Raw genomic sequence first — 25,067 nt, 5'->3', positions numbered from 1 at the left:
CATGAGCTGAACATTATTGTCTGATCGTAAGATCGACAAATATAAAGTCACATTGACGTGCTTGCAATGAAGAAGATTACCGACCAATTTTGGCATCGCCGCGTTTTGCTTTGTCTACGTCGAATATACTGATCAACGCAACGTGAGTATTGAGATGGACTTGGACCTACCGTAAGAAAACAAAAGGTGTATTGACCGTGGTAAGCACGCAATATTAGGTCAACCTCACCCTTACACCGTAACCAAACACTGGATAATTTCCACATTTCGAAGATACAGAGAAAAATATTTCCGGTCGCGATGCCCATCGGTGACTTTGCCTTGCATCGAAAGCAAAATCGGTTAGTGTAAGCGCGGCGTGCGATTTGTGTTAGGATGGTTACACTTTTTTATTGGGCAAAAATAAATGGGATTATGAATATTCAAACGTCAATTTGATACAGAAGAGATTTGGCAGATGTATGGGAAGCGTTGAAAGGGAACCAAATGGACCGCGTTAAGCAGAAAGGAACCAAGCCACATCAGCTATTGCCAAATTTAATTGGGTAATTTAATTTATTACATCAAAACGATGAAGTGGATTTGTTTGAAATTTTCAGTGAATTTTTTGCATGTTACACGGCAGATCCTCTAAAATTTTCGAAAAAACCGCACAAACGTTCTCTTGGAGAAAATTAAATACCTCAGTTAAATGTGGCAACAGCTGATATGTCTTGGTTCCTTTCTGTCAAACGCGGTCCAAAAAATACCAACTTTTAATGAGGGAAAGAAGTTTTGAAGCCTCGTCTCTTCAAAACTTTGTAGAGAACAAGCAGCGAGTCAAATCTTTAAATACTGAAGGTTTTATTACGGACTTGAAATTTTGTCAGGAGAAAATAGGCTTCTAAGCGAGCCCAAAACTAGCTATAACTCAGTTTTCTTGAAAATCAGAGCTAAAGTTTTCGCCTAGAGCCAAATAAGCTGTTCAATTGATTGCATCCAGCACAGAGGAACCAACGTGCGTTAAGCCTTTCGAATAAAGTCAAGTAGAGCGCATCCGTTTTTGAAAATAGCTTAAAAAAATCGAAATTTTGCTTTCTCTTGACTTAAACACGGCATAGGGACTTTAAACCGAAACAATTGAATTATTAACTCAAAGTATTTAAATAATAGTATTTAGTGTGATTGGTTATTTTCTATGTTTTCGTGAATCGAACAGAATTATCCCTCAGAGGAAAACCAGCTCACAGCTGTTTTCATGTTGGCTTCTTTCAAGATTGTCACTAAATTCATAGAACGGAACAAAACTGAGATGGATCCCTCCGGAGACTTTAATTTTCAGCTTGGCGGAGACGCGGTTCTAATCGCGAAAAAGTTCCTTCAGGTGTCCAGCTACGCTAAACGCCCTACACGAGAACACGAATAGTCGTATTATTGGTTTGATGAATAGGTCGCTTGACTCAAACCTCGAGATTACGAAAATTTGACGACAATAACAAAAATTTGCGACACATACTAGATCCCCCTGGTAAAAATTGGCAGTAGAATCTGTGTTCCAAAATACCATAGACCTACAGCCGGCTGTGAGATTTCCAATAGCTTCTATAGCCGGCAACACAATTTCTTATAGCCTTTTATAGCCGATGGCGACTAAGTAACAGCCTGGCGATAAAGTGTATGCTAAACGTTACTAATTACGGATGCTAGGACTTAGTGAGTTTTTGGACTAACGCTCTCTTTTTGGGCTGTAGTATCTTGATTTATTTAGCGAGGAAAGCTCCGTACTTTTGAAGGATGCCTGCCACTCCTAACATGTTGGAGCGCCTGCAATTTTGTATGATACTGTGCAATACCTCTGGTGTGAAATAGTTGCTTCAAGCGCCGTGGTACGCTGCGGCGCCGCGCGGCGGGCGGGCAGCCAGCGCGAAACGCGCATTGGCGCCTTCAAACCTAACAGGGATACTTCACGCATTGCGCAATGCGTGAAGTATCCCTGTTAGGTTTGAAGGCGCCAGTGCGCCGCCCGCCGCCGCTCCGCTTTGTGTTAGGCTCTAATATTTAATCTCGTGGAGTCAGCGTTTTTCAACTCATGACTTTGAAATGTTTGCACACTCTGTATGGATTATTCTCATTTTAATTGATGAAAAAAAATATGTAGTGAAGGAAAATATAATGTGCGTTTTGTAAATATTCCGTACAAACTTAAGGATTTACAAAGCACACGAATTTCTACACACTTTCTTATAGCCTTTTATAGCCGATGGCGAAAAAGCAACAGCCAGGCGATAAAGTGTAAAGCCCGGCGATAGGCACTATAGCCCGGCTGTATAATTTTTTATCGCTTCGTGTAGCCCGGCCGTATAATTTTTTCCACTTTCTACAGCCAGCTATATGATTTTCTATCGCCTTCTTCAGTCGGCTATAAGAACTCTTATGGTATTTTGAAACGCAGCTTCTATCGCCAATTTTTACCAGGGCCCTTTTGAGAAAAAATACTCACAGCAAATCATCCCCAGATTAGATTTAAAATTTTGAATTAAATGACTTAAATTATTTCGGTACATTAAAGAGAGTGACAACACTGATAAAAATATTTGTGTTCTTACGTTGCTTCTGGGTCATGTAGGAAGTGACACACAAACAAATACAAATTTTGGTACAATTTGCGGTGGGTTTATAGCGCAAAAACAATAGAGAGACTGGTGAAATACATTCCTCTGATTACGACGTTGGTACTCGCCACTCTTTTTTTTTTTCTTTTATTTTTTTTTTTATTAAATTTCTTCAAGAAAACCAGGTGGCATTTTCTTATGAAATTTTCAACCCAACGTTAGGGTTCTTTTGTATTTTAGTCCCTGTATTAACCAAACTGTTGAGTTGAAATTTCTCTCTTTGGAAGACTCATTTAGCTCAACCATTGACTCGAATTTCCCGGAAATCGCGTTGGTTCCCATCCACTAAATGTGATCCAGTTACTTTCGTGAAACTGAGTGCGTGAACCCTAGCGTCCTGCGTGATTAACGGAAGCCAGGGCTCATGAGTTTTCGGACTTAGGCCTGTCTACCAAAGAACGATTTTTAGATTCAGTACATAAAGTGTATAGCTGTTGCTCAAAACTAGTTTTTTTTTGTTGTCTGTTTTTTTTTTTTTTTTTTTTTTTTTTTTTTTTTTTTTTTTACTGCTAACTTTGTAGCGTCATAACTCAAATTTGGTTTGGAATTTTGTGGTATTAGTTGGTGCAAATATGTTGATAAAACACTTGGATTGCATTTTGCAAAAAGGAACCAAGAGGACTACAATGTCGCGCTAAGATTGTGCAACTTTTGTTACCTCGCAGGTATAAACTGATCATTGACACAGGTTTTATTTTTATACTCTCGATAAACTATAAATTCAAGAAGGAAATTACCTTGGTATTTAATTTTTTGCGCGATTTTAGTGATTCTACTGTAAAGAATATAAGCTGTAAAATCCTAGCAACATTGGAATGCTCTTGGTTCCCTTTCGCAAAATGCAATCCCCTTATTCTAGCGATATTTGAATTTTGAGTTAATCGGCGTTTAAGTAGGTCTCTTTTTCCACGGATGGTAACAGAGAGCGAGAAACTTAAGGCATTCTCTTTCATTCCTCTTTGATTGCAATAGGTACGATATGGGTGTTAGGTGTGGCCTTATGCGAGCGAAGAGGCAGGTGGGGAAATGTTTTGTCATCATCAATACCTATGTTGATGTTAACTGATCTATTTTGCAAACGTCGGAATATTTCATTCACTGCTGCACACATACGTCTCTCTTTTCCACGTCTATTTACAGTTCATCTGCTGTTTCTACATAACTGCTTAGTAATGAATTCAGTGATTCCTCCACTATTTTGCAGTATAGGATGAATACGTCGATTGGTAAAGGCTTAAAAGTACGTTGCATAATTAAATTATGCATCTATCAAAACGATCAATGAGATTTATTTTAGCGACAAAAATCGCCGCAATAGTTTCAATTCTATTGCATTGATAAGTTCTTATAAATTCTTTTTTCTAATTCTGTAAATAACAACACGACCGATATAGCGTTTGCCTGAGGCCCGAAGTTTTTGCGGTGTGGGATTTATCGAAAGAACCTCGTGACATCTCTGTGGGCTGATTGTTCAAATTGATAAACAAAATCATACTAAAAGAAGACAAAAGGGATAAAAAGAGATCACATTTGTTGAAAAGGGTGGTTGTAATGGGCATTGGGCAAAGTAGGCAGACAATAGACTTACTAACAGCAACCCACGAGAGACCCTACATCAGTCCATTATTTTCTCTTTCGGTCTACAGGGGTCAACCATTTCAACAAATAGGATCGCTCCATACTCCCTATGTCTTTTTTGTCTATAGCTTTGTCTTTAAATTTCAACAATTAGCCTGTTGGTATCATTAAACGTTTAAATCTATACATTTTCCCACCGGAAGAACTCAAAATTGCTCTTTCGATATCATTCATTTTGAACATTTTCCCACGGGAGCCTCAGAGTGTCAGTGGGAGTGCTCAGTGGGGAGGGGGGGGGGGGGGGGGGCATGTTCCAAATAGTGTGCTGCCGGGGCTGCCCCTCTGTGCCTCCTTGTGAAAAATTACTAGTTCCACATACGTTGATGGAGTCGGTAGATGTTACGGTGTGTTCATTGGCGGATCCAGCAATTTGGCAACACCGGATTTCCTCCATTTAAACCTATGGAAATGTATCGATTCTTGGAGGGGCCAGGTGCTCCGACAAGCATCGATTATTTAGCATAGGTTTAAATGGAGGAATCCGGTGTTGCCAAATGGAGATGTTGCATGTGTGAGGGATTTGCGATTTGACTGATGTTTCTTATGTATAAGTTCGCGAGAAACACGATGGTGCCACTGGTTTTCTCTGAAATTAACTCCCAAGCTCAAAAAATAGCTCTCAAGTTGAGGCCAAAATGGAGGAGATGTCCCACTCTATCCTCAGAGTCCACCTCTACATCAAAACAAACTCTCCATGCAAAGATAGGGAGCAAATACATTGGAAGGGTTGCCACTTTATTTGGGGACTCCAAAACTGAAAACACGGCATCACTGCTAATGTATTTGCTCCCTATCTTTGCATGGAGAGTTTGTTTTGATGTAGAGGTGGACTCCCAGGGTAGGGTGGGATATCCCCTCCATTTTGGCCTCAATTTGAGAGCTTTTTTTGAGCTTGAGAGTTGATTTCAGAGAAAACAAGTGGCACCATCGTGTTTCTTGCGAACTTTTACATTAGAATCAATGGTCAAATCGCAAATCCCTCACACATGCAACATCTCCATTGCTGGATCCGCCTCTGGGTATGTTTGCATGGTGGCAAAGAAAGTTTTTCTAGTCAAAACAGTTTATCCTTCTGCGTAAAAGACGTAGAAAGTTCATCTCCTCTAGAAAGGCGAGAGCGTTCGTTGTTCGCAATGGAGAGGCGCCGAAAGGTCCTCGAGTCTACGACTATTTACTTTAAAAAGTCACGATCCAATAAAGTGGTTTCGGTAAACAACAGGACCATCTTGAGAGACCTCAACTTCAAGTTCAACTTAATTTTTCGTCCCTCTTCAAACCGATTCAAACCAGATAGGTATAAATAAACTGAATTATGATTTTTTTTAAAAGTTTGCGTAATGCGACAATATGACTTTACAATAAGTAGAAGAATGAAGACAGGGACTGTTGAACTCAAGAGAACCACCCAACTGAGCAATCAAGGGTAAAATCACCCACTTTGAATAGTTTATCGCGTGCACGGTTGCCAGGTCGCAGAATAATTTTTTTTGTATTTTATACGGGTTTTGAGGGGGGAAATGCTGAAAATTAGCACAATTTGGCAGTAATGTTTGCGTATTTTCAAATTAAACGTCAAAGCGGGCACTTTTTCTGAATCGCCGAAGCGGGCACTTTTTTTCTTAATCGCTGATGATCATGATGGCCTGGAGAGATGTAAACGAAAACCCGACCTAGAGAAATTACTGATCTAGCCAACTGTTAACAATCCTTATCACGTACGATGTCAATAGTTTTAAGGCATTTGTTTAATTCTCTTTTGTCTTTTCTTTCCTCGAAAATGAGAAAACAAATGCTAAGAAAGAACCAACGTGGAAACTTCAAGGAACACTCCATTTACCCCTGCGCCTACATACAGTATTTGGTCATTATAATTTCAAGAAGCTTCCTTGAATTCTCTGGTAAAAATTGGCGATAAGAGCTGCGTCTCAAAATACCATAGGAATTCTTATAGCCGGCTAAAGAAGGCTACAGAAAAGCATATAGCTGGCTGTAGAAGCGGAGAAAATTATACGGCCGGGCTATACGAAGCGATAAAAAATTATGCAGCCGGGCTATAGTTCCTATCGCCGGGCTTTACACTTTATCGCCTGGCTATTGCTTTTTCGCCATCGATTATAAAAGGCTATAAGAAATTGTGTAGAAATTCGTGTGCTTTGGAAATCATTAAGTTTGATACGAAACCACCTCAATATTTACAAAACAAACGTTGTATTTTCCTTTAATACATATTTTTTTCATCAATTAAAACGAGAATAATCCATACAGGATGTGCAAACATTTCAAAATCATGAGTTGAATAACGCTGACCCCGCCAGATTAAATATTAGAGCCTAACACAAAGCGGAGCGGCGACGCACTGGCGCCTACAAACCTAACAGGGATACTTCACGCATTGCGCAACGTGTGAAGTATCCCTGTTAGGTTTGAAGGCGCCAATGCGCTGACTGCCCGCCTGCCGCACCGCGGCGTCCCACGGCGCTTGAAGCAACTATTTCACACCAGAGGTATTGCACAGTATCATACGAAATTGAAGGCGCTCTAATATATTAGGAATGGCAGCATCCGTCAAAAGTACGGAGCTTTCCTCGCAAAATAAATCAAGATACTACGGCCCAAAAAGAGAGCAGTGGTCCAAAAACTCAATAAGTCCTAGCATCCGTAATTAGTGACGTTTAGCATACACTTTATCGCCTGGCTGTGAGTTGTTTAATCGCCATCGGCTATAAAAGGCTATAAGAAATTGTGTAGCCGGTTATAGAAGCTATTGGAAATCTTACAGTCGGCCGTAGGTCTACGGTATTTTGGAACACAGATTCTGCTGCCAATTTTTACCAGGGTTACCCTGATACGTTCTTACAAACAAAAAAGTTGGCAATTAGTTAAATTGCCATATTAATTAGTTAAGTTAGCTCTGTTCAAAAGTTTCTGTGGATTTTTTAGCCTATCTTCTCCGCGGAAAGGTTGAGATAAACCAAGTAAATAAAATATCTTTTGAGCCCACCATTCAAAATTAGGATCAAGAGCAAAAATGAGACGCTGCTTGCCTCTCTGCGTTGTCTTCAGAGGCATTAAATTGTTCAAGGATCAAAAATCGGCTAATTTGAGGGGGTTAGTTCTAAAGTTATTTTAAAATAATGCTAAGGATATATTAAAAATTAATGTCCAATATTCTAAATTTCTGTAAAAAATAAAAAAAACTCGTCAAAGCATAGCTGCTGTAACTTCTAGGATAAGTTGTAGCCCGGAGATTAAAGAAAAACGATTGCAAATGAAGAGATTTTCGATTTTCATCCAAAACTTTGAGAACGTCGGAAAATGCTTACAGCAGGAATGAGGTTTGCTATTTTGAAACGTCAGCGGAAAGTGGGAAAAAACGTTTCGGCTGAACCAAACAGTCTGAGGTAAAAATAACGGAAGTGTTGAACATGAGAAGTTATATGGAACAGTTGCACTCCAAAGGTCTAATAATACCGTTAGGTAACTTGCATTCTGTTTGCTTAAAATCGAAGTGTTTCGTACTTTCATGTTGACACATGATTTAGCGTAGGTCATGAGAGCGTAATTAGTATCTTTACCTCGAGTGGATCAAATCCAGATCGCCTCGGGCTGGGCGCAAAAGTTATGAAATAAGGATGAGTATTACAACTTGCTGAAAAATTTCTGTAGTGCCTCATTAGACCGCGGTATAAAAACAATCCAACTGCCTCATGAAATGATTTTACAAACCCGACGATAATCACAACAAAATTTTTATTAAAGGGAGAGGAAGGGCAGTGGCGTGCGGTCCGGATAAGCAAGGCAAGCACTGCTTGCCCAAAGATTTCAAAAGAAAGAAGAAAATTACACCTATTAAATGTTTTACATTTTAGCAAATATAATTTATAAAATGTGCTCAGTAAGTAAATTGCATTAAAAACAGAAAGAGAGGGAGACAGAAATACGTATAAAGCCACCGAAGTAGGAAAGCGGCAGAGCAGATGGAGGTGGCGCAGCGCGCTGCGCGGCCTGAACACGGGCCAACTCATGCGCTGGAGAATCGCTTGCGATCAGCTGAGCGGAGCGCCACTGCTCAGCGGCGGAATCAAGGCAGGCGGGGAGTGCGGTACGATCCGAGTCCGAGCCCTTCGCTGCGCGATCGCAGCTCGCTTCTCTTGGCCACCTCTTGGCCCGTCACCGCAGCGCGCTGCTTCTGCCTCCGATGCGCTATCTTGTTCCCTCTTTCCGTCGCGGCTGTAATTACTCCTCCGGAGCAAATGCCTTTATATTCTATAAAATTTCGCTCACTTGGATCAAATTGGTGATGAATTAGACAATTCTCAATCCTGTTTTAAATGCAGAAAGCCCTTTTTTTTGGGGGGGGGGGGGGGGGAATTGAAGTAACTCAAAAAATTCTAAATGCTGTAGAATAAAGACTAAAATACCTCAAATAAGTGGCAAAATTAGGAGTTAAGAGTATGGAGCCGTCCTTCAATGATCAATAACATTCGAAACAAGTTGAGTAAATGAAATCATAAATACGAGAGAGAGAAATAAAACCACAGTTTTTCAAGACGTTCCATCAGATTTCATCCGAAAAATAGAGCAAATAGAGTAAAATTTTAAGAATTTTCTAGGGTGGCTGGGGGGAGGGGGAAGGAAAAGAGGCTACGTTAAACCCCCCCCCCCCCCCCCCCGGATGACGAATGCTAGAGCTTGCCCTGTCTCTGAACCCACCGCACGCCACTGGGAAGGGAGCTTTCATTCAATTCTGATTTACGTTATCTAGAGGGCCCTCGACAGATTTGTTGTGAATGACGAATATTGTGTAAACATGAAAAGCACCTTCGAGTTGAAGTGATTTTCCCTTCCTTGGACGAAACGAAAAAATCAAGGGCTGTGTGCAACGCGGTTCAAAAAGTGAAGTGACAAAATCTAGAAGACTTATGCGTCAAGTTTTGACAGTTCTGTCTAATCCTTCACAAACAATAAGTGATAACAAATAAAGTAGGTAGTTAAAACACTAGTATTCCACTCGACTGGAGAGTTCAATACACATGGAAAAATTTAATTTGGAAGATAGGAGGCCTAGCTGATCTATCTTTCTAGGGTGGAACCGTGCTCATGCTGCTCAGATAGATGCTTGTTTAACTGAAGTAGAATGAAACGAGAGAACAAACAAAATGATACGAAATAGCGAAAGGAAAAAACAGGAGAAGAAAAAGAAAAACATTTTATACGTTGTCCTGTAACCCTCAGAAGATGCAAATGTGTCTACATGCAATTTGAAATGGAAAATGTGATTGAAAAATAAATGAATAAAAGAAAATGTCGACTGGGAAAAAATGCGCTTTCAACGGCATTCAGATATTTGAAAAATTTATGACTAACAAAAAATACAAAGTTAAAACTTTGCTTAATACGTCAATTATTTTAAAAGTTGGAAGAAAAAATAAAAAACGCAATTAATGCGTCTTTCAGATTCTTTCAGTCCATGGCCTACTCGACCCCAAAGCATTTTTTGCCCAATCTGTTGCTTTTGCAATCCACCATGTAGAATGAGTTTTTTCATTGTCAGCGAAAAATCCAGGGGGAAAATCTCTCATCTGAATTTGAGCCACTCCCATAGTTTCAAAACCTAGTATCGTACAACGTTTTCATTTTGGAGTTCCTGCTGAAGATACTCGTATGACGGCTCCCACTATAGGGTCACTTTTGGGCGCTTCTGGGTACCAGATGCGCCCTTTCCAGCCGTTCGACTCCCCCGATGTAACATGTACTATACTACATACCGTTTTGCCTTATGGGTAATGACGCCATTCTGGTACACCCGGGAAAATTTGATCTTCTTCTGCATCTGGTATTCGTAAAAGTTTTCGTGAAATGTTTTGCTTTTAAGCATAACAATCTCGCACGGACGTATTACCTGGTTAAACTATTTTGGGGCTTCGTTATGCTTAAATGCCTCATATTCGAGGTTGTAGTTTCAGATTGATTCGAAAAAATCACGAACAGTCACGTGATCTCTTCATTTTAGTGACGTATTACTGTGCTATTTTGTGATTGGTTCATTTTCTCGGCGCAGCATCGTCAGGCGTCAGCTGTTTGCGGCTCTGGGTTGAAGGTTTAAGGTTATGTCAGAGAGAATAGAAAGTTAGAGGCCCGACTCGATGCTAGGTAATTGAAACAGATGCGCTCGCAGCGCGCTCGCTGGCAACGTACGCAACTATTTTCTATTGTTTTCCAGAGACTAGCGGCGGGTATGTTGCTGCCGGACCACCTTCACGTAGGCAATTTGTTATACATCGTCCGTCCGCAATACTCTCGCTTGGCCGTATGAAAACGTTCCTCGCATGCGCTGTGTTAAAGAAGCGCCCTCCAACGCTTTGGCGTTGGAACTGCTTGTTTAAATTTTGACATCCCCCCAAATGAAAGGGAGCAGGAAGCTCTCGGCAGTATGCTTGAGTTCCAGTGTGTAGAGCAGACAGCCGAAATCAGTGGTGTGGCGTGTTTAGCAGTATATTGATTGATCTGCCTGATTTAAACCTATGAAAAAAGATCGATAAACAGGGTGTTCGCAACGAACACTTCACTAATCGATTCCTCACCATAGCTTCAAATGGGGATATATCGATGATCGATCATTCACGCCTTGCCATTGGTTGAAATTTTGTCATTACTGACTAATGAGACCAAGGAACAAGGAAAAATGGAATGGGCACACTGTTGCGGAAAATCGCTACATCTGCGTAACTCTCTAAAAATATTTTTCAAAAATCTCATGAAAAAAGCCAGTTCTCTTCTGGAAAGATAAAGTAAAGGCAGAAATCTTGAAACGCTGTGGGCGAGACAAGTGTTTTTTCAGTTTTTTTTTTTTTTTATTTTACCGTCGACATGTGAGGGTTGTCCGTCATGGATGAAGGAGTTGAGTGATAATGTTGCAATTTCGGGGAAAAAAGCTTTTTCGTTGGAGCTTATGACACGACTGAACTTTGAACTTGAATATTGAGGCCGAAAATGAACGATGGTGATCAATTTTTGACAAAGTATACCTCGAGAAGTGTTTTAATGTAGGGTTAGTGACTAATATTCCAATTTTGAACAAGTTTCCCTCAAAAGCTTTATTACTGATAAACTTGTCACAGAACATGGATTCGTAATTTATGCGCAGCATTTAGATTTTCGGGGAAAAGGCAGTTCTCTCTTGAAACAATGGCGTAGAAGCAATCTTGTCACTCTGCAGGCGGAGAGACAAGTAGCGTGATTCTCATTTGAATGCGGTTGAACACCTATACTTTTGCTCGCAAAAAAACTTTCAAAGGGTTTGATTGCGGAATTTACATCTACGCCTATCGTGTACCCAGTTGCGATTGCTTTCCACCCGGGTTTTTCCTTCAACAACTGACCAGGCTAAAAGTTTTTTCTTGAATTTTCTGTAAATTGTCTTCAATCATTCAAAAATAAAAACAGAAAATTTTGAGGAGGTATTTTCCTGGGAATTTTTCATCGAAAAATGAAGCAAAATCGGAAATTTTGAAAAGTTTTGATAGAGATGATACAGATGCGTGGAGATTTTCCGACATTTGACATCGATTTTAACGCTAGACATATTTTTGTTTGAAACGTATATATTTGCAAAACACGGAGAACATGCCTTTTTCGGAGAACTCTTGTATGCAAGTAATTCAGAAAAAGTTCAGGGCATACTCCGACAAGTAACACGGTCTCTTTAAACTTATCGAGTCGGATGGAATGTCGCGGCACTAATGATTTTGTCGCGGTAGGGCTAGAATTGACATTGATTTGAGGGATTCTAATGACAGTGAAAACTCAGTATTAAAGAAGGATGCACCGAAAAAAAAGAAGTGTTACGCTAACAACTGACACCGCTGATTTTACGACCCGAGGTTGTTAGAAAAATGTGCCAGGACGGCATGCGTTACTTTTACAGCTTCAGTGGATGTTAATTTACACACCTGTTGGGTGATGTTTCTTTGACTATTGAGGACGTAAAATTTACGCCCCTGGAGACGTGAAATTAACGCCCCTGAGGACGTGGATTTTACATTCTCCCGGTCGTAAATTTTAAGTCTTCGGGTTCGTCAATTTTACGTCGTTGAAAGTGTAAATTTCACGTCGTCGGGGACGTATATTTTTCGATTTCGGGGACGTGAATTTTACGACTTCGGGTACGTGAATTTCAAGTCTTTAGGGTCGTGAAAATCACGTCCTTGAAAAAGTAAAATTTACGAGCTCGGGGACTAACGTTTCACCCCGAAGGACGTAAATTTCTCATCCTCAGGCACATAAAAGTTGCAACCTGTTTGGTAGTAGAAAGTGCGCTGATGGATTCATTCTATGAGGGGATCTGGCACATTGAAATTGCGGTTGTTCATTCCATCGTCCGAAGCAAACCCACTATAACCCCATCTTAGATTTTGCATTATTTTCAACACGCATCGCTCCATAACGCGAAAACCTATAGTTATCATTATGCTTCATTTTTTCAATTTGAATTCCTAATGGCATGGGTATGTCACAGTCACTCTACAAGCATGAATGTCTGCTGGTTCTCTTGCAATAGAGCGTTGCATCGGAAAATAACTGAAAAATGTTAAATAAAGTTGAGGCTTTTACGCTCTGGATGGTAGCATTCCCCTCTACTATGATCAGATGGGGCGTCCATTAGATAGATTTTGATTTATTTGCATTTGGGATAGGTTTTTGAGGCCAGAATAATACTTCACTCTACGATTTTCTTTTCGTCCTCGTTAATTTAAGGCAGTTTAATCTCCGAGCAAACCGCTCCCCTTTCTTTTCTGTTTTCTCATTGTTTTACTCATTTTTTTGTGGCCTAGAATGAGATGACTGGATGGCAACTATATCCAACAACCCTAATTTCATGTGATTTCGTTGATGACTGGCTATACAACTTAAAAAATACGATTCTTTGAAGAGAATTTGAGGGTCACTTTTCATTATATACAAGGGTTCCAAAACATTTTGTATAGGTTAACGTCCACACGTAAAGGGACCTCAGTCGTCCCGAGGGAAATTTTTCCATGCTATTCCTGTCGAGTTGGGAAACTTCAGACTTTGAGATTTTGACGAAAATCTCTCTCTAAACGTGGTCCGAAGAAAAATTTGAGAGCAGTATAGTTGATTTTGTGCTAATAGAGGACGTGAATTTATTTTCATTATAGCTCGGCAATTTATAACGGCACATGGACATTTTAGAAAGCTTTCTTCCTCAAAACAACGTGTTTTGGGCTGTCAACTTCAAACCCAATACACCACTTCAGTTTGACATTCTTGGGTGTTTTTTGCTTCAGAAAGTTCGCAAGAAATTCTTCGCTCTACTGAAAGCTGTCAAAATAACTCAATTCTGAATTTTTGTGTGACTAAGGTTCATTTTCTTCTATACAAACGCGATTGCATTTAGGTACCGGATAAAATAACTGCACATTGTCGAAGAAGCAGCAACATTTAACACAAGCACAATTTTGGAGCATAATAGTTGGGAATTTGTGGGGTCTTTTCCTCTCTTTTTTTTTTATTCGTAAAAAAAAGTTTTACCTCAAAATCAATGATCATGACAAGCACATCATACCTCGTACCCACGATAATAGAATACATTTCTGATATAAAAGCAAACAACTTTCAGGCCAACGCAGAATCAGCAACAAAAGCTTACCTCAAATGTCATTCTCCCGTCATGTCCGTACTTGGAGAACAACTCTTGGAGGAACAGGTTGTGCGCATCCTGGGAATGATTTGACTCACTGCGTGCACCGGAAGTGATGGTCAAAATCACCACCAAAAGCGCTGTCTCCGGAACTCCCCACATGTTTAAAAAAAAAATCACTGAGCTTCGATCTCCTCACGCGGGACGAGACATTTAGTATTTCAGGCTTTTATAGATTGACCAATACGAATTTTACACTACCTATCGACCAGGTACTGATAACACGAAGTAAAATCAAATTCCGCCTCTGAAAAATAGCGATGATAGATCTTTCGGAAGAAACTGTAGGAAAGAGGTCCTAAAATCTCCTTTAGTTGGAGGAACTGTTTTAGAAAATTTGAAATGATCTTTGTAGGTATTGGAGTAGATTTTTGTAGATGATTCAGATTAGATGACGAGGGAGTCCGTGGTTTCTATCCTACAAGCTCGGTAGGTCAATCTACCGAGATGAATCAATGTCCATGAAAAAAGTTTTGATAACAACTTACAACGCGAGGAATTTGATGGAAACGTCGCAAAATATGAGGTTGAAAGGCACGAAAATAGATCGAAAAAGTCAAATTCGCGTATCAAATTTTTGAAAAATCACAAGAGTCGCCGAGGCGTGAAGTCCGCACGAAAGTTTGTAAAAATCACAGAAATAAACTCGATCGGGATTTTCGACGATGCACCGGTTGCAGCAGAGCGCAAATAATAAAATTGCGATATTGACAATAAATGTCTCTTTGGATTGAGAGATTTCTTCAAATTAACATGCGACTCGAACAATCAAATTCGCGGGTTTAAACCCGCCCCGAAACCAAAATTATCGCGTTGAAAGATGCGAGATTCAAAATCTCGACCGCAGTTCAGGAGGCAAAAGTCACTTCACACTGAGGCATTTGAAGGAAACGAGGTTCAACTCGAACTCGAATACCATGGAATTAGCTTCGAAAGTCGAGATACGCGTGAGTAACAACTTCGCACAGCGATCCTTCGATGAAAAAACGTCACTTCGGATTGAGGGGTTAGTTCCAACTCGAAAAACGAAATCCGCGAGTCGATAATCACTTCGTAAACCGAACTTTCCGCTTCAAAAGTCGCGTAAAAAATCGCGATCGACCAGTTCGAGTCGAGATACGCGCGATTAACAACTTCGGACAGCAATCCTTCAATGAAAAAATGTCACTTCGGATCGAGGGGTTAGTTCTGACTCGAAAAACGGAATCCGCGAGTCGATAATCACTTCGAAAACCGAACTTTCCTCTTCAAAAGTCGCGTAAAAAATCGCGATCGACGAGTTCGGGCGGTTTTTTGGCGAGCGCACCGAACGACGACTCGCGAAGTGCCGGGAGCCGATGATCCGAACGGCTCGACAATAGGATAATGAGCGGAGACAATTTATCGCGCGAAGATGGGCACTAAACCGGGGCTCGAAACGCACTCGTCTCCGAGCAGAGGTGTGTTCGCGGTCGGTCGTCGCGACGTCTTTGAAAAATTCAAAATAAACACCGCACCGGGCCCGTGTGCCGGTAGTCCTAGGTACCCGCTATCTTATCGGGTGTTTTGGAGACGCTCGCATCGCTACTGTTCAATCGGAGAGGAAGCTTTCACTCGTAGTGGCCGGGGTTGTCGCGAGGGCCGAGGTAGTCGAGGTGCGATGGGTCGTCACTGAAACAGAGGGAATGGATTTGGCAACGTGGCAAGGATTTTTCGAAAATAGTCATCGATTGATTGGTATAAACGCTATTAGTGGCGACGTCATCATAGGGATTCTCCATTATATCGAATTGGATCCAAACAATAACATCGGCATAACCTCTTTCAATGCTACCAATGCGAAAAAATCGATATATATATCGCTATTCTGTGACGTGGCACTAATAGCGTCTATTGGCTACGTCATTCTTGCGATATTCGATGGATTGATTTTCGATGGTTCCAACAATGGGCAGAGCTAGGAACTTTTTGTAGGGGGTGGCCGAACAATTGGATCACATTTTGCAATGAGGAACCACTCCAATTGGACTGCATTTTGCAATTGGAATTCTGGCTCATCTGAAAAAACACTTATGTGCATAGGGAAACTAATGGCACATACGTCGTTTTTAAACCGGGCCAGATTTTATAGTTCCAAATTGCAAAATGCAGTCCAATTGTTCCACCACCCCCTACAAATAGTCACCGAAAGATTGATCTTGGCTACGTCATTTTTGCGATATTCGATAGATTGATTTTCGATGGTTCCAACAATGGGCAGAGCTAGGAATTTTTTGTAGGGGGTGGCGGAAAAATTGGATCACATTTTGCGATAAGGAACCACTATCTTTGGCTCTTCTATAAAAGCGCCTTTCTGCATAGGGAAACCAATGGCATATATGTTGTTTCCAAATGAGCCAAAAATAGTAGTTCCTTATTGCAAAATGTGGTACAATTCGTCAAGATGGCTCTGTAAGGTAGGTGAAACGTAAGTATGCTCTTCTCGACTTTTTCGGTCAAAGCTCGGCTTTCGGCTCCCACCGCTAGAGCTGCGGCGCGAAATTTGAAAAATTTTGCAATCTGGCCGAAAACAAGTAAGACCGTCTGCCGTTGATAAACATGAACAATAAGCGATCTCAGTAACACCAAATGAATTTTCATTCTTGGAGAATGTGCTTGCTCTGAGTTCGTTTGTTTTACTCAACAGCAGACGTTCATGTTTGTTTTCGGCCTAGACTAGAGTACCTATATAGTGAGAGTATAGACAGATGTATAGAACTCCGAAAATTCATCAGGCCTTCACCGATGCCTCTGCGAATAAAGTTAGGGCCCAGAAATGCAGCCGACCTATGAATTTCAATTATCCATCATTTACTTGTACAATTATTACGAACTATCGTTTATAAAGCACGTTCCGCCGAGGTCTGGTCGAAAAGGTCGGGAAGAGCATATACTTGCGTTTCACTTACCTTGGGTCTAGGTGGCACGAAAAAACACCCTATACCGAGAAGGGGGATCTCGGACCGAATGAGAGATGGGGGAATTTCCTGGCTCCATAGGGGCTCCAGTGGCCTCTCCAAAAAAATTATAGAAAATTGAGTCACTACAGAGCCATTTTGAGCTGTTTTCACCAAAAAATTGATGGACACAACCACGAAATCAAATGCAAATGATATTTCATTCGCTTTTTTAGCCATATCCCTCCCTTTATTCGAGCGGGCCGAGTATATTTTGGATGGGGGCAGCCGCGGCACCCCCTCCACCCCAGTTCCGCTTAGGATTCCAACGTAAACAGTGAAACATGACCTTAAGGGGTAAACTTGTGGGTGAATTCTGTGCAGAATTTATTTTGTATCAGTTCGGAAAGATTTGGTTAAATCATCATAGATCAGTTCATGCACGCATCAAACACGAGAATTTTAGTTACGAGATAATTTTAGACTCATTCCACTACCCTGACGGGTCTTAATAGACTCGTTTTAAAATGGCAGATTAACGCACGTGTATAAAAGTGAAACGTAAAATCAGAGAAAATAAAGAATCAAAGATTTGAAATAAGGACTTAATTAGCAAACTTACTTTCAGTGCACACGCAAATAAGTATATCCGCAAGGGGTACCACGGGAACGGGGTCTCAAAGATCGGAGAGTAAAATTTCATTTGATATCCGAGCGAAGAAGAAATAATTTGTTTGGAAGTTTAATCCAGCCACTTCGGAACATTTTTTTTAGAAAATAAACGAGAGGCTGCGATGGACTTGGATAGCAGACTGAATTTCAGAACAAAAGAAAGAACGCACTTCCGTTAATTAATCAAACGAGATCTAATCGGGTAAATAGTGCAAGTTCATTTAATTGCCAGGCAAAGAAGAAGAAATTTGTTGGGAGGTTTAACGCTGCCACGTTGGAATAGTTTTCGGCGAATAGAGAAGGTTCAAATAATTAAAATCACTTTCGACAAGGACGCAACGCTAAATTCGCGGCTGATGATGACGCGACCGCCCGACATTTGGATTTAAACGATGCAACTATAACTGCTCGATGGCTATGCGGGTTGCGTGCGGGATGAAATGAAGGCACTTTCGCTTGCTTCGCTCTCTCAGAAAAATGCGCGCCGTTCCAAGTTAATTTTGGGAGGGTAAGGGGAGGCACTGCAGTTGGAATGTAAGCGATATCAAAGGTGCTCTCTCTCAAAGTTGCGTAATTTTCCCGAAAGGCAGATGTGCCTTTCATGTGCGAGTCTTTCCAAGTCAACTTTGACCTTTTCTCTTCGCGTTGCGTTCTGTCAGCAATGTTCTTCGTTGTATGACTACACTATAGTTTCGCACGATTTCAGTTAGTCACTGTTTGATCGGATTTCAACGCCGCGCATCTACATTTTCCGAGTTTCTGACAATGTACAATCTGGCGGAGCAATCACGATATGATATTCTCCATCAAATTTTGATTAACTTTATAACTTAAGACATTTGGTATTTGTCTTTTTCGACTGGATCGGATTCCCACTAAACTGATACCATACATTCGCCTGAATACCTGATTATCAACAAACTTTGAAAAAATTAATCTAAAGTTTCTTCTCTCATCTAATCTCTCATTCTTATATCAAGAGTGTTCTTCAAATTTCTATAGCTCGATCGAACTGTGATAGCATCCACCTAACACCTATGAACAGATACAAATTTTCATGAACTTTATTTCAGGCGCCATCAATTTTCCCTACACGTTCGAGTTAAGTTTTATTGGATTTAGGTCAAAATTGATGAGACTTTGTCGAACTTTATAGAATTTTGGTAAACATGGTCTGCATTGTCGCTAAATATACAAAATGAAGATCTCTCGATGGAAATAACACACTTGAAGAACTTGCAAAAGTGAACTGAACGAAATACGAGTGAAAAGGTCCCGCCTCTACCTATCGGCCCTCATTCACCGCACTTTCTAGGAAACGAAAATACGAACAAAACGGGACCGAAAAATTATTTCTTCAACCACATGGCTTTTAAACGAGTCTCGGGCTAGAATCACAGAAAAAAATACTTCACTCACGCTAAGATAAATAGGACTTGAATCGATTTAACGCGGTAAGAATCTACGGACACTTCATCAGCCAAACATCGAGTATTTCGGCGTGGAATATCGTACGTGAGTGCGTGTTCATTTTTTTCGGTTCGCACGTGGAGGAAGAATTCCTCGAAAAAAAAAGGCAACAGAAAAAAATGAGAAAAAACCTCCTGAGCACAAGCCGACTTGCAGACTTAAAATCGGGTTACGTTCCCCGAGCACTCGCGTGATCCGTATCCCAATGTCATTGCGCTATCGCAATTAATTTTCAAAAATCTGTGAAGGGTGAAAAATGAAAAGTGAAAATGATTTTTACTACCGCAAGGTATCAACATATCGATGGCCTGAGTGAGAAACCGCGTATCTCCATTGCAGCAGTGCTCCCATCCCATGTTCGTCAAAAGTTCCGGGATTCGTAACTTTTTGGTTTCAATATCTCCCACTCTATGACCGTCAAAAGTTCCGGGATTCTTTTTATATTTTTTATTTTAGATTTTTAGATTATATTTCTTTTTCGATGACTTACTTTAAGTAACGAGAGTTAGATCAAATGAATTTCATCCATTTTCAAGAAATTTAATACAAATTTGGAAAATTTTGAAAAAATTTGATGAATTGGTAGGGTAGCGAGGGTCACTTGACCACATTTTGCAGGCAACAAAGCCAATTCTTTTGAAGGCAAAAAAATAAGAAGCTGTTCGGGAAAAATATGCTAAAAAAATTCGCTCGTCAAAAATTCCGGGATTCGTAACTTTTTTGTTTCAATATCTCCCACTCTATGACCGTCAAAAGTTCCGGGATTCTTTTTATATTTTTTATTTTAGATTATATTTTTTTTCGATGACTTACTGTAAGTAACGTGAGTTAGATCAAATGAATTTCATCCATTTTCAAGAAATTTAATACAAATTTGGAAAATTTTGAAAAAATTTGATGAATTGGTAAGGTAGCGAGGGTCACTTGACCACATTTGGCAGGCAACAAAGCCAATTTTTTTGAAGGCAAAAAAATAAGAAACTGTTCGGGAAAAATATGCTAAAAAAATTCGCTAAATTGTAGCGCAGCCATTTAGTCGCACATCGATGAGTAGTCGCATGATCATAATTTAAGGAAAGGAGTTCTGTGAGGTATAACTGTCAAGAAATTAAATTAAATGTTGTACGAAGAGAAGTCAGAATGATGCAACTGATGCTCTTCGAACATCAACAGAATCCCCCGAAAAAAGCCCGCCGAAGTAGCATAGATTGCAATAAATCACAATTAGATGGTAAAATTATTGCTACTGAATTGGAGTGTCGTGTATGTTACCTGCCCACTGCTCGAAGAAATACTTCTAATGGAAATTCATTCCGATAAAATTGAAATGATTTGCAATTTTTCATTGCGTTGCATATTGCCTATCTTCCTGACATATAAAACTCATTTTGTTAATTGTTTAAAATCGGCATTTTCTGACAAGATGATGTCAGATATTTTTATTCCATGGTAAAAAAATTGCAATTTTTTTGCGATAAATACCAATTTTACTTCAATATTTTCGTTGCGCTGTGCTACTTGGGCGTTGGCTTTTTTCTTAGAGTTGAAGGGCTTGGAGGACAAGGCGCATAAGTGCAGTTTTTGCTATTTCGAGAAATACGTGTTTGAAGTTTTGAGATTACATGGATTCTCATGGCGGAGAGAAAGTTCAATCCGACTTTTAGATGCTTAAAAATTGGATTTGGGAGCGAATTTCTTATAGAATATGCATGAAACCTAGTTTTACTTGAAATCATTAATAACTCAATTTTTTCGAGAACTACACTTATGCGCCTTGTCCTCCAAGCCACTCAATTTGATTCTCTAAAAGTTAGTATTCCTTTGGTTAAGTACGAGAGGGAGTTAAAACTACGAGCCTACAATTAAAGAACGTTCACAGGTTTAATCTAGCAAAGATAGCTGTTCTAAATTCTCACGTAAGATGGCTCCTTTTGACCTTTCGAACGATTTGCGTTTTGCGTACCTGTCGACAAGACTGACGATCACTGCGTACTTGGGGAGCCTCTAGAAAAAACTCGATTGACTTCGTTTTTCTCCTCAAACGACCCACAACTTTTCCAACGTTCGCACGAGAAAAGAAAAAATAGTTTCGCAAAGGGAGAGAAACGAGAATAAAAACAGAAAAGATAGGGAAAAGTTTGATTTTAATGGCGTGCGTTGGGCCGAGCGACAAAACGCACGTGCATGCTAATGGAGATGGATTTTTATGGAACGACGCGATGGAAAAGCAATGTTGCCGCTTCGACCAGAGGCGTGGATGTTTTGGTATTGGAAAACTTCATGGAGGAAAAAAGGAGGTGTTTGATCTTGAGGAGTGTTTACCCCGCGATGTAGGTCGGCACAACATGGCGTCGAAATCCCGGCAAAATCCGGAATTTGAAGTATAAAAAACGGACCAAACGTCCGATTTTTTTGTTAAATCAACTCATGATTTACTTTTCAACACTTTACAAAGCATGACTTTTTTCCCATAAACTACACAATTTCCAAGAAAATCGATGATGAAAATCGTTCGTATACCGACTTACGTCGTAAAAAAATCCAAGATGCCTGAAATGCGGACACCTCATTTTTTATCTCTATGGAAAAACTTAATAACACATTTGATAAAGGGCAACCAGGTAGGTCGTGAATTAAAGCACCTCAAGTTGAGCATCCTCGTCGAAATTTCACGCAGAACACGGCTCACATGCTTGAAAAGTCTTAAAAGAACTTGTGAACGAGGCATTATTGAGTACAGTCTACATTCATCATGGGAACTATTTGCGGCGGGCGGGGGGGGGGGGGGGGGGGGGCAGGAGCTTTCAGAGGAAAAAAGCTGATGAAGGAACGACTATGAATACAGCCCCAAATTCACTGACTAGGAGTTTCTTTAACTTCGAATGGGTCACTTTATTATGAACGAATTTTGACTTACGAATACATTTCCTGAGGGTAAATGACGCGGAGCGAACGATGCACACGTTAAAAACGCGAAAAAGTCACTCAGTAACCCAAAAATACGCGGTTCAGCAAGTGCAACTTTGCCTCAAATTGAAGGCGCCCCGCTTTCACGCCGAACCGGATGATGTTATCCGGGACCAATCAGGAGCGAGCACAACTTCCGTCAAATGTCTTTCTACTCCTCGTGTATGAAAACAATTAGGAGAGTCGATACTATAACTTCAGAATCGAATCTCATTTATGTTATCAGTAATTAATAAGAAACAATTCTACATTAAAATACGTTTTATTTTAACAAATAAACATAGGTGGAAAATGAGAGGGGGTAGCGATTCGACCGCTGCAGAACATCATTTTCCCGCCATTTCAGCGCGTTTGAAATTCTTTCGAGTCTCTAGACTTTTTTAAATCGGGCTTGTCCGGGATTTTGGCTCCAAAAATACGCAACGGAGATGTTGCATGTGTGAGGAATTTGCAATTTGACTATCGATTCTTAGGTAAAAGTTCGCGAGAAAGACGATGGTGCCACTGGTTTTCTCTGAAATCAACTCCCAGGCTCAAAAAAGCTCTCAAGTTGAGGCCAAAATGGGGGAGGGGGGTATCCCACGCTACCCTGAGAGTCCATCTCTACATCAAGACAAACTCTCCATGCAAGGATAGGGAGCAAATACATTGACAGAGTTGCCGTGTTTTCAGTTTTAGAGTCCCAAAATAAAGTGGCAGCCCTGTCAATGTATTTGCTCCCTATCTTTGCATGGAGAGTTTGTCTTAATGGACGTGGACTCTCAGGGTAGGGTGGGATATCCCCTCCATTTTGGCCTCAACTTGAGAGCTTTTTTTGAGCTTGGGAGTTGATTTCAGAAAAAAAACAGTGGCGCCATCGTATTTCTCGCAAACTTTTACATAAAATCAACAGTCAAATCGCAAATTCCTCACGCATGCAACATCTCAATTTATCACCACGTAATCTACTCACCTAGTGTGCTTTCAGAGTACTACATAAAAAAACACAAGGTTTAGTGACCCATTAATCTGAACTACACGTTAATTTCACTCGATTATAATTCTATAAGAGCTATGGGCAGTATAGAGACATGAGATCCCAGATTTTAAAGTATAGAGATAATAAATCACTCCCCAAGGAGAAGCAAGGGGAATTGAGGGACTTGGAGGAAAAGGTGCATAAGTGCAGTTTTTTCTGTTTCAAGAAATGCGTGTTTGAAGTTGCGACATTACATGGATCCTAATGCGGCGGAAAAGTAGTTCAAACTGACTTTTCGATGCTTAAAAATTAGAATTCAGGAATTTTTTACAGGCTATGCGCTGAAACTAGTTTTACTTGACATTATTAGTATCCCAATTTTCCAAAAACTGCACTTAAGCGCTTTGTACTCCAAGCGCCTCAATTGTAGTTCTCCTCTGACCTAAGTACGTGCAGAAACTGCCGCTGCAATCTGCGTCTTTCTCCACGTCTGCACTCCTGGCGGCCCTGACATGTTTATTCGTCGTTGAGAGAAAAGATCCTTTACGGGTAGCAATTACAGATTGTTGGCCGGCATCCCAGTGGATTCGGCTCGAAAGAGGCAACGGGAGTGAATCAGGAAAGGAAGCTGCCTGGCCTCAATCCTGCCGTGGAACGCAAACCGTCGAATAGGAGGATTAGCTCTATTAACCGCAATCAAATTCAAAGGAGCCTCACACGATTCGTTCGACCGCATTCGAATTCGATATTCGACCCATACCGATGGCAAAAACGCGAGAACAAGCAGCGACAATTTCTGAATTTATGCCAGGGAGATACTCTTTTTTCAAAGAAAAAAACAAAAAACAAACAAACAAAATCCTATAAGTGAACGATTTTTTTTTATAATAATCTACATTTATCAGAATTATATATTTGAATAAAAAGAAAAGGACCAGCCTCAAAATCAGACGATTCATTGAGCTGCGTTCCAGAGTCGATATTCAACCTACACCGATGGCAAAAACACGAGAACACGCGGCGAAGTTTCCTGAATATACTCTAGAAAGACACTCTTTTGAAAGACAAAATCCTAAGTGAACGATTTTTTTTAATAATAATCTATACTTATCAGAATGATCATATATTTGAATACAAAGAAAAGGACCAGCTCCCTGGTAAAATTGGCAGTAGAATCTGTGTTCCAAATACCATAGACCTACAGCCGGCTGTAAGATTTCCAATAGCTTCTATAGCCGACAACACAATTTCTTATAGCCTTTTATAGCCGATGGCGAAAAGCAATAGCCAGGCGATAGGAACTATAGCCCGGCTGTGTAATTTTTTATCGCTTCGTGTAGCCCGGCCGTATAATTTTTTCCACTTTCTACAGCCAGCTATATGATTTTCTATCGCCTTCTTCAGTCGGCTTTAAGAACTCCTATGGTATTTTGAAACGCAGCTCCTATCGCCAATTTTTACCAGGGCCTCAAACTCAGACGATCCATTGAACTGCATTCCAGAGTCGATATTCGACCTACATCGCTGGTAAAAAAAAACACGAGAACACGCGGGGAAATTTACTGTGTTTACGCTAGAAAACACCCTTTTCAAAAAAAAAAAAAACTTCGGGAGTGGATGAATTAGTGTTATTAAACTAAACCATATTTATTATGAATCATGGAGACTTGAATAAAAAAGAAGAGCAGGAGCAGCCTGAAAATCGTGGCACGGTTTTAAACATAATTTATTGCAAGTCAAGATTTTTAGAAAACACAACATGTAGTGACATAACTATACTCGAATAGAAAACCCTTATCGCACGGACGATGTTTGGCCTACCCCGAAAATTGAAGGAGAAATGGCAAAAAGAGCAACCGTCATAATACCGTCGTGTTCATTCTCTTTCCTCGAAATTTTCAAGTCTTTTAAAACACGTATATTAATGGATTGCAGCGCTTTAACAGTTATATTTTTTTTTCTTTTTTTCTTGGACCGGCATGAAATGTTGAGACGTGAACATTCTGGAGAAGGCGAATAAGAACCACACACAAGAGTTCTTGTGCAAATGAAGATCAGTCATCCTCTGAAAAAAG

At 40.3% G+C, this 25,067-nt stretch overlaps 1 protein-coding gene across 2 annotated transcripts in view; it reads right to left on the bottom strand.

The window, feature by feature from the left end:
- Window positions 1-17,699, bottom strand: part of LOC109033577 (zinc transporter ZIP5) — a 63,468-nt gene extending 45,769 nt beyond the window's left edge. The window contains exons 1-2 of one of the 2 annotated variants that reach the window (XM_019046254.2): window positions 17,548-17,684; window positions 13,960-15,660 (exon numbers count right to left, since the gene is read on the bottom strand). In XM_019046254.2, the coding sequence (XP_018901799.2) occupies window positions 13,960-14,112 (153 nt within the window). In that variant the 5' untranslated portion in view covers window positions 14,113-15,660; window positions 17,548-17,684. Of the gene's footprint in view, window positions 1-13,959; window positions 15,661-17,547 lie in introns of both variants that reach the window. The other variant, XM_072299893.1, reaches the window with a different exon arrangement.
- Between the last annotated feature and the right edge of the window lie 7,368 nt (window positions 17,700-25,067).

Source organism: Bemisia tabaci, chromosome 4 (genome assembly GCF_918797505.1).
Source record: "Bemisia tabaci chromosome 4, PGI_BMITA_v3".
Classification (NCBI taxonomy): Eukaryota; Metazoa; Arthropoda; class Insecta; order Hemiptera; family Aleyrodidae; genus Bemisia; species Bemisia tabaci.
This window is presented reverse-complemented; position numbering and strand designations above follow the sequence as displayed.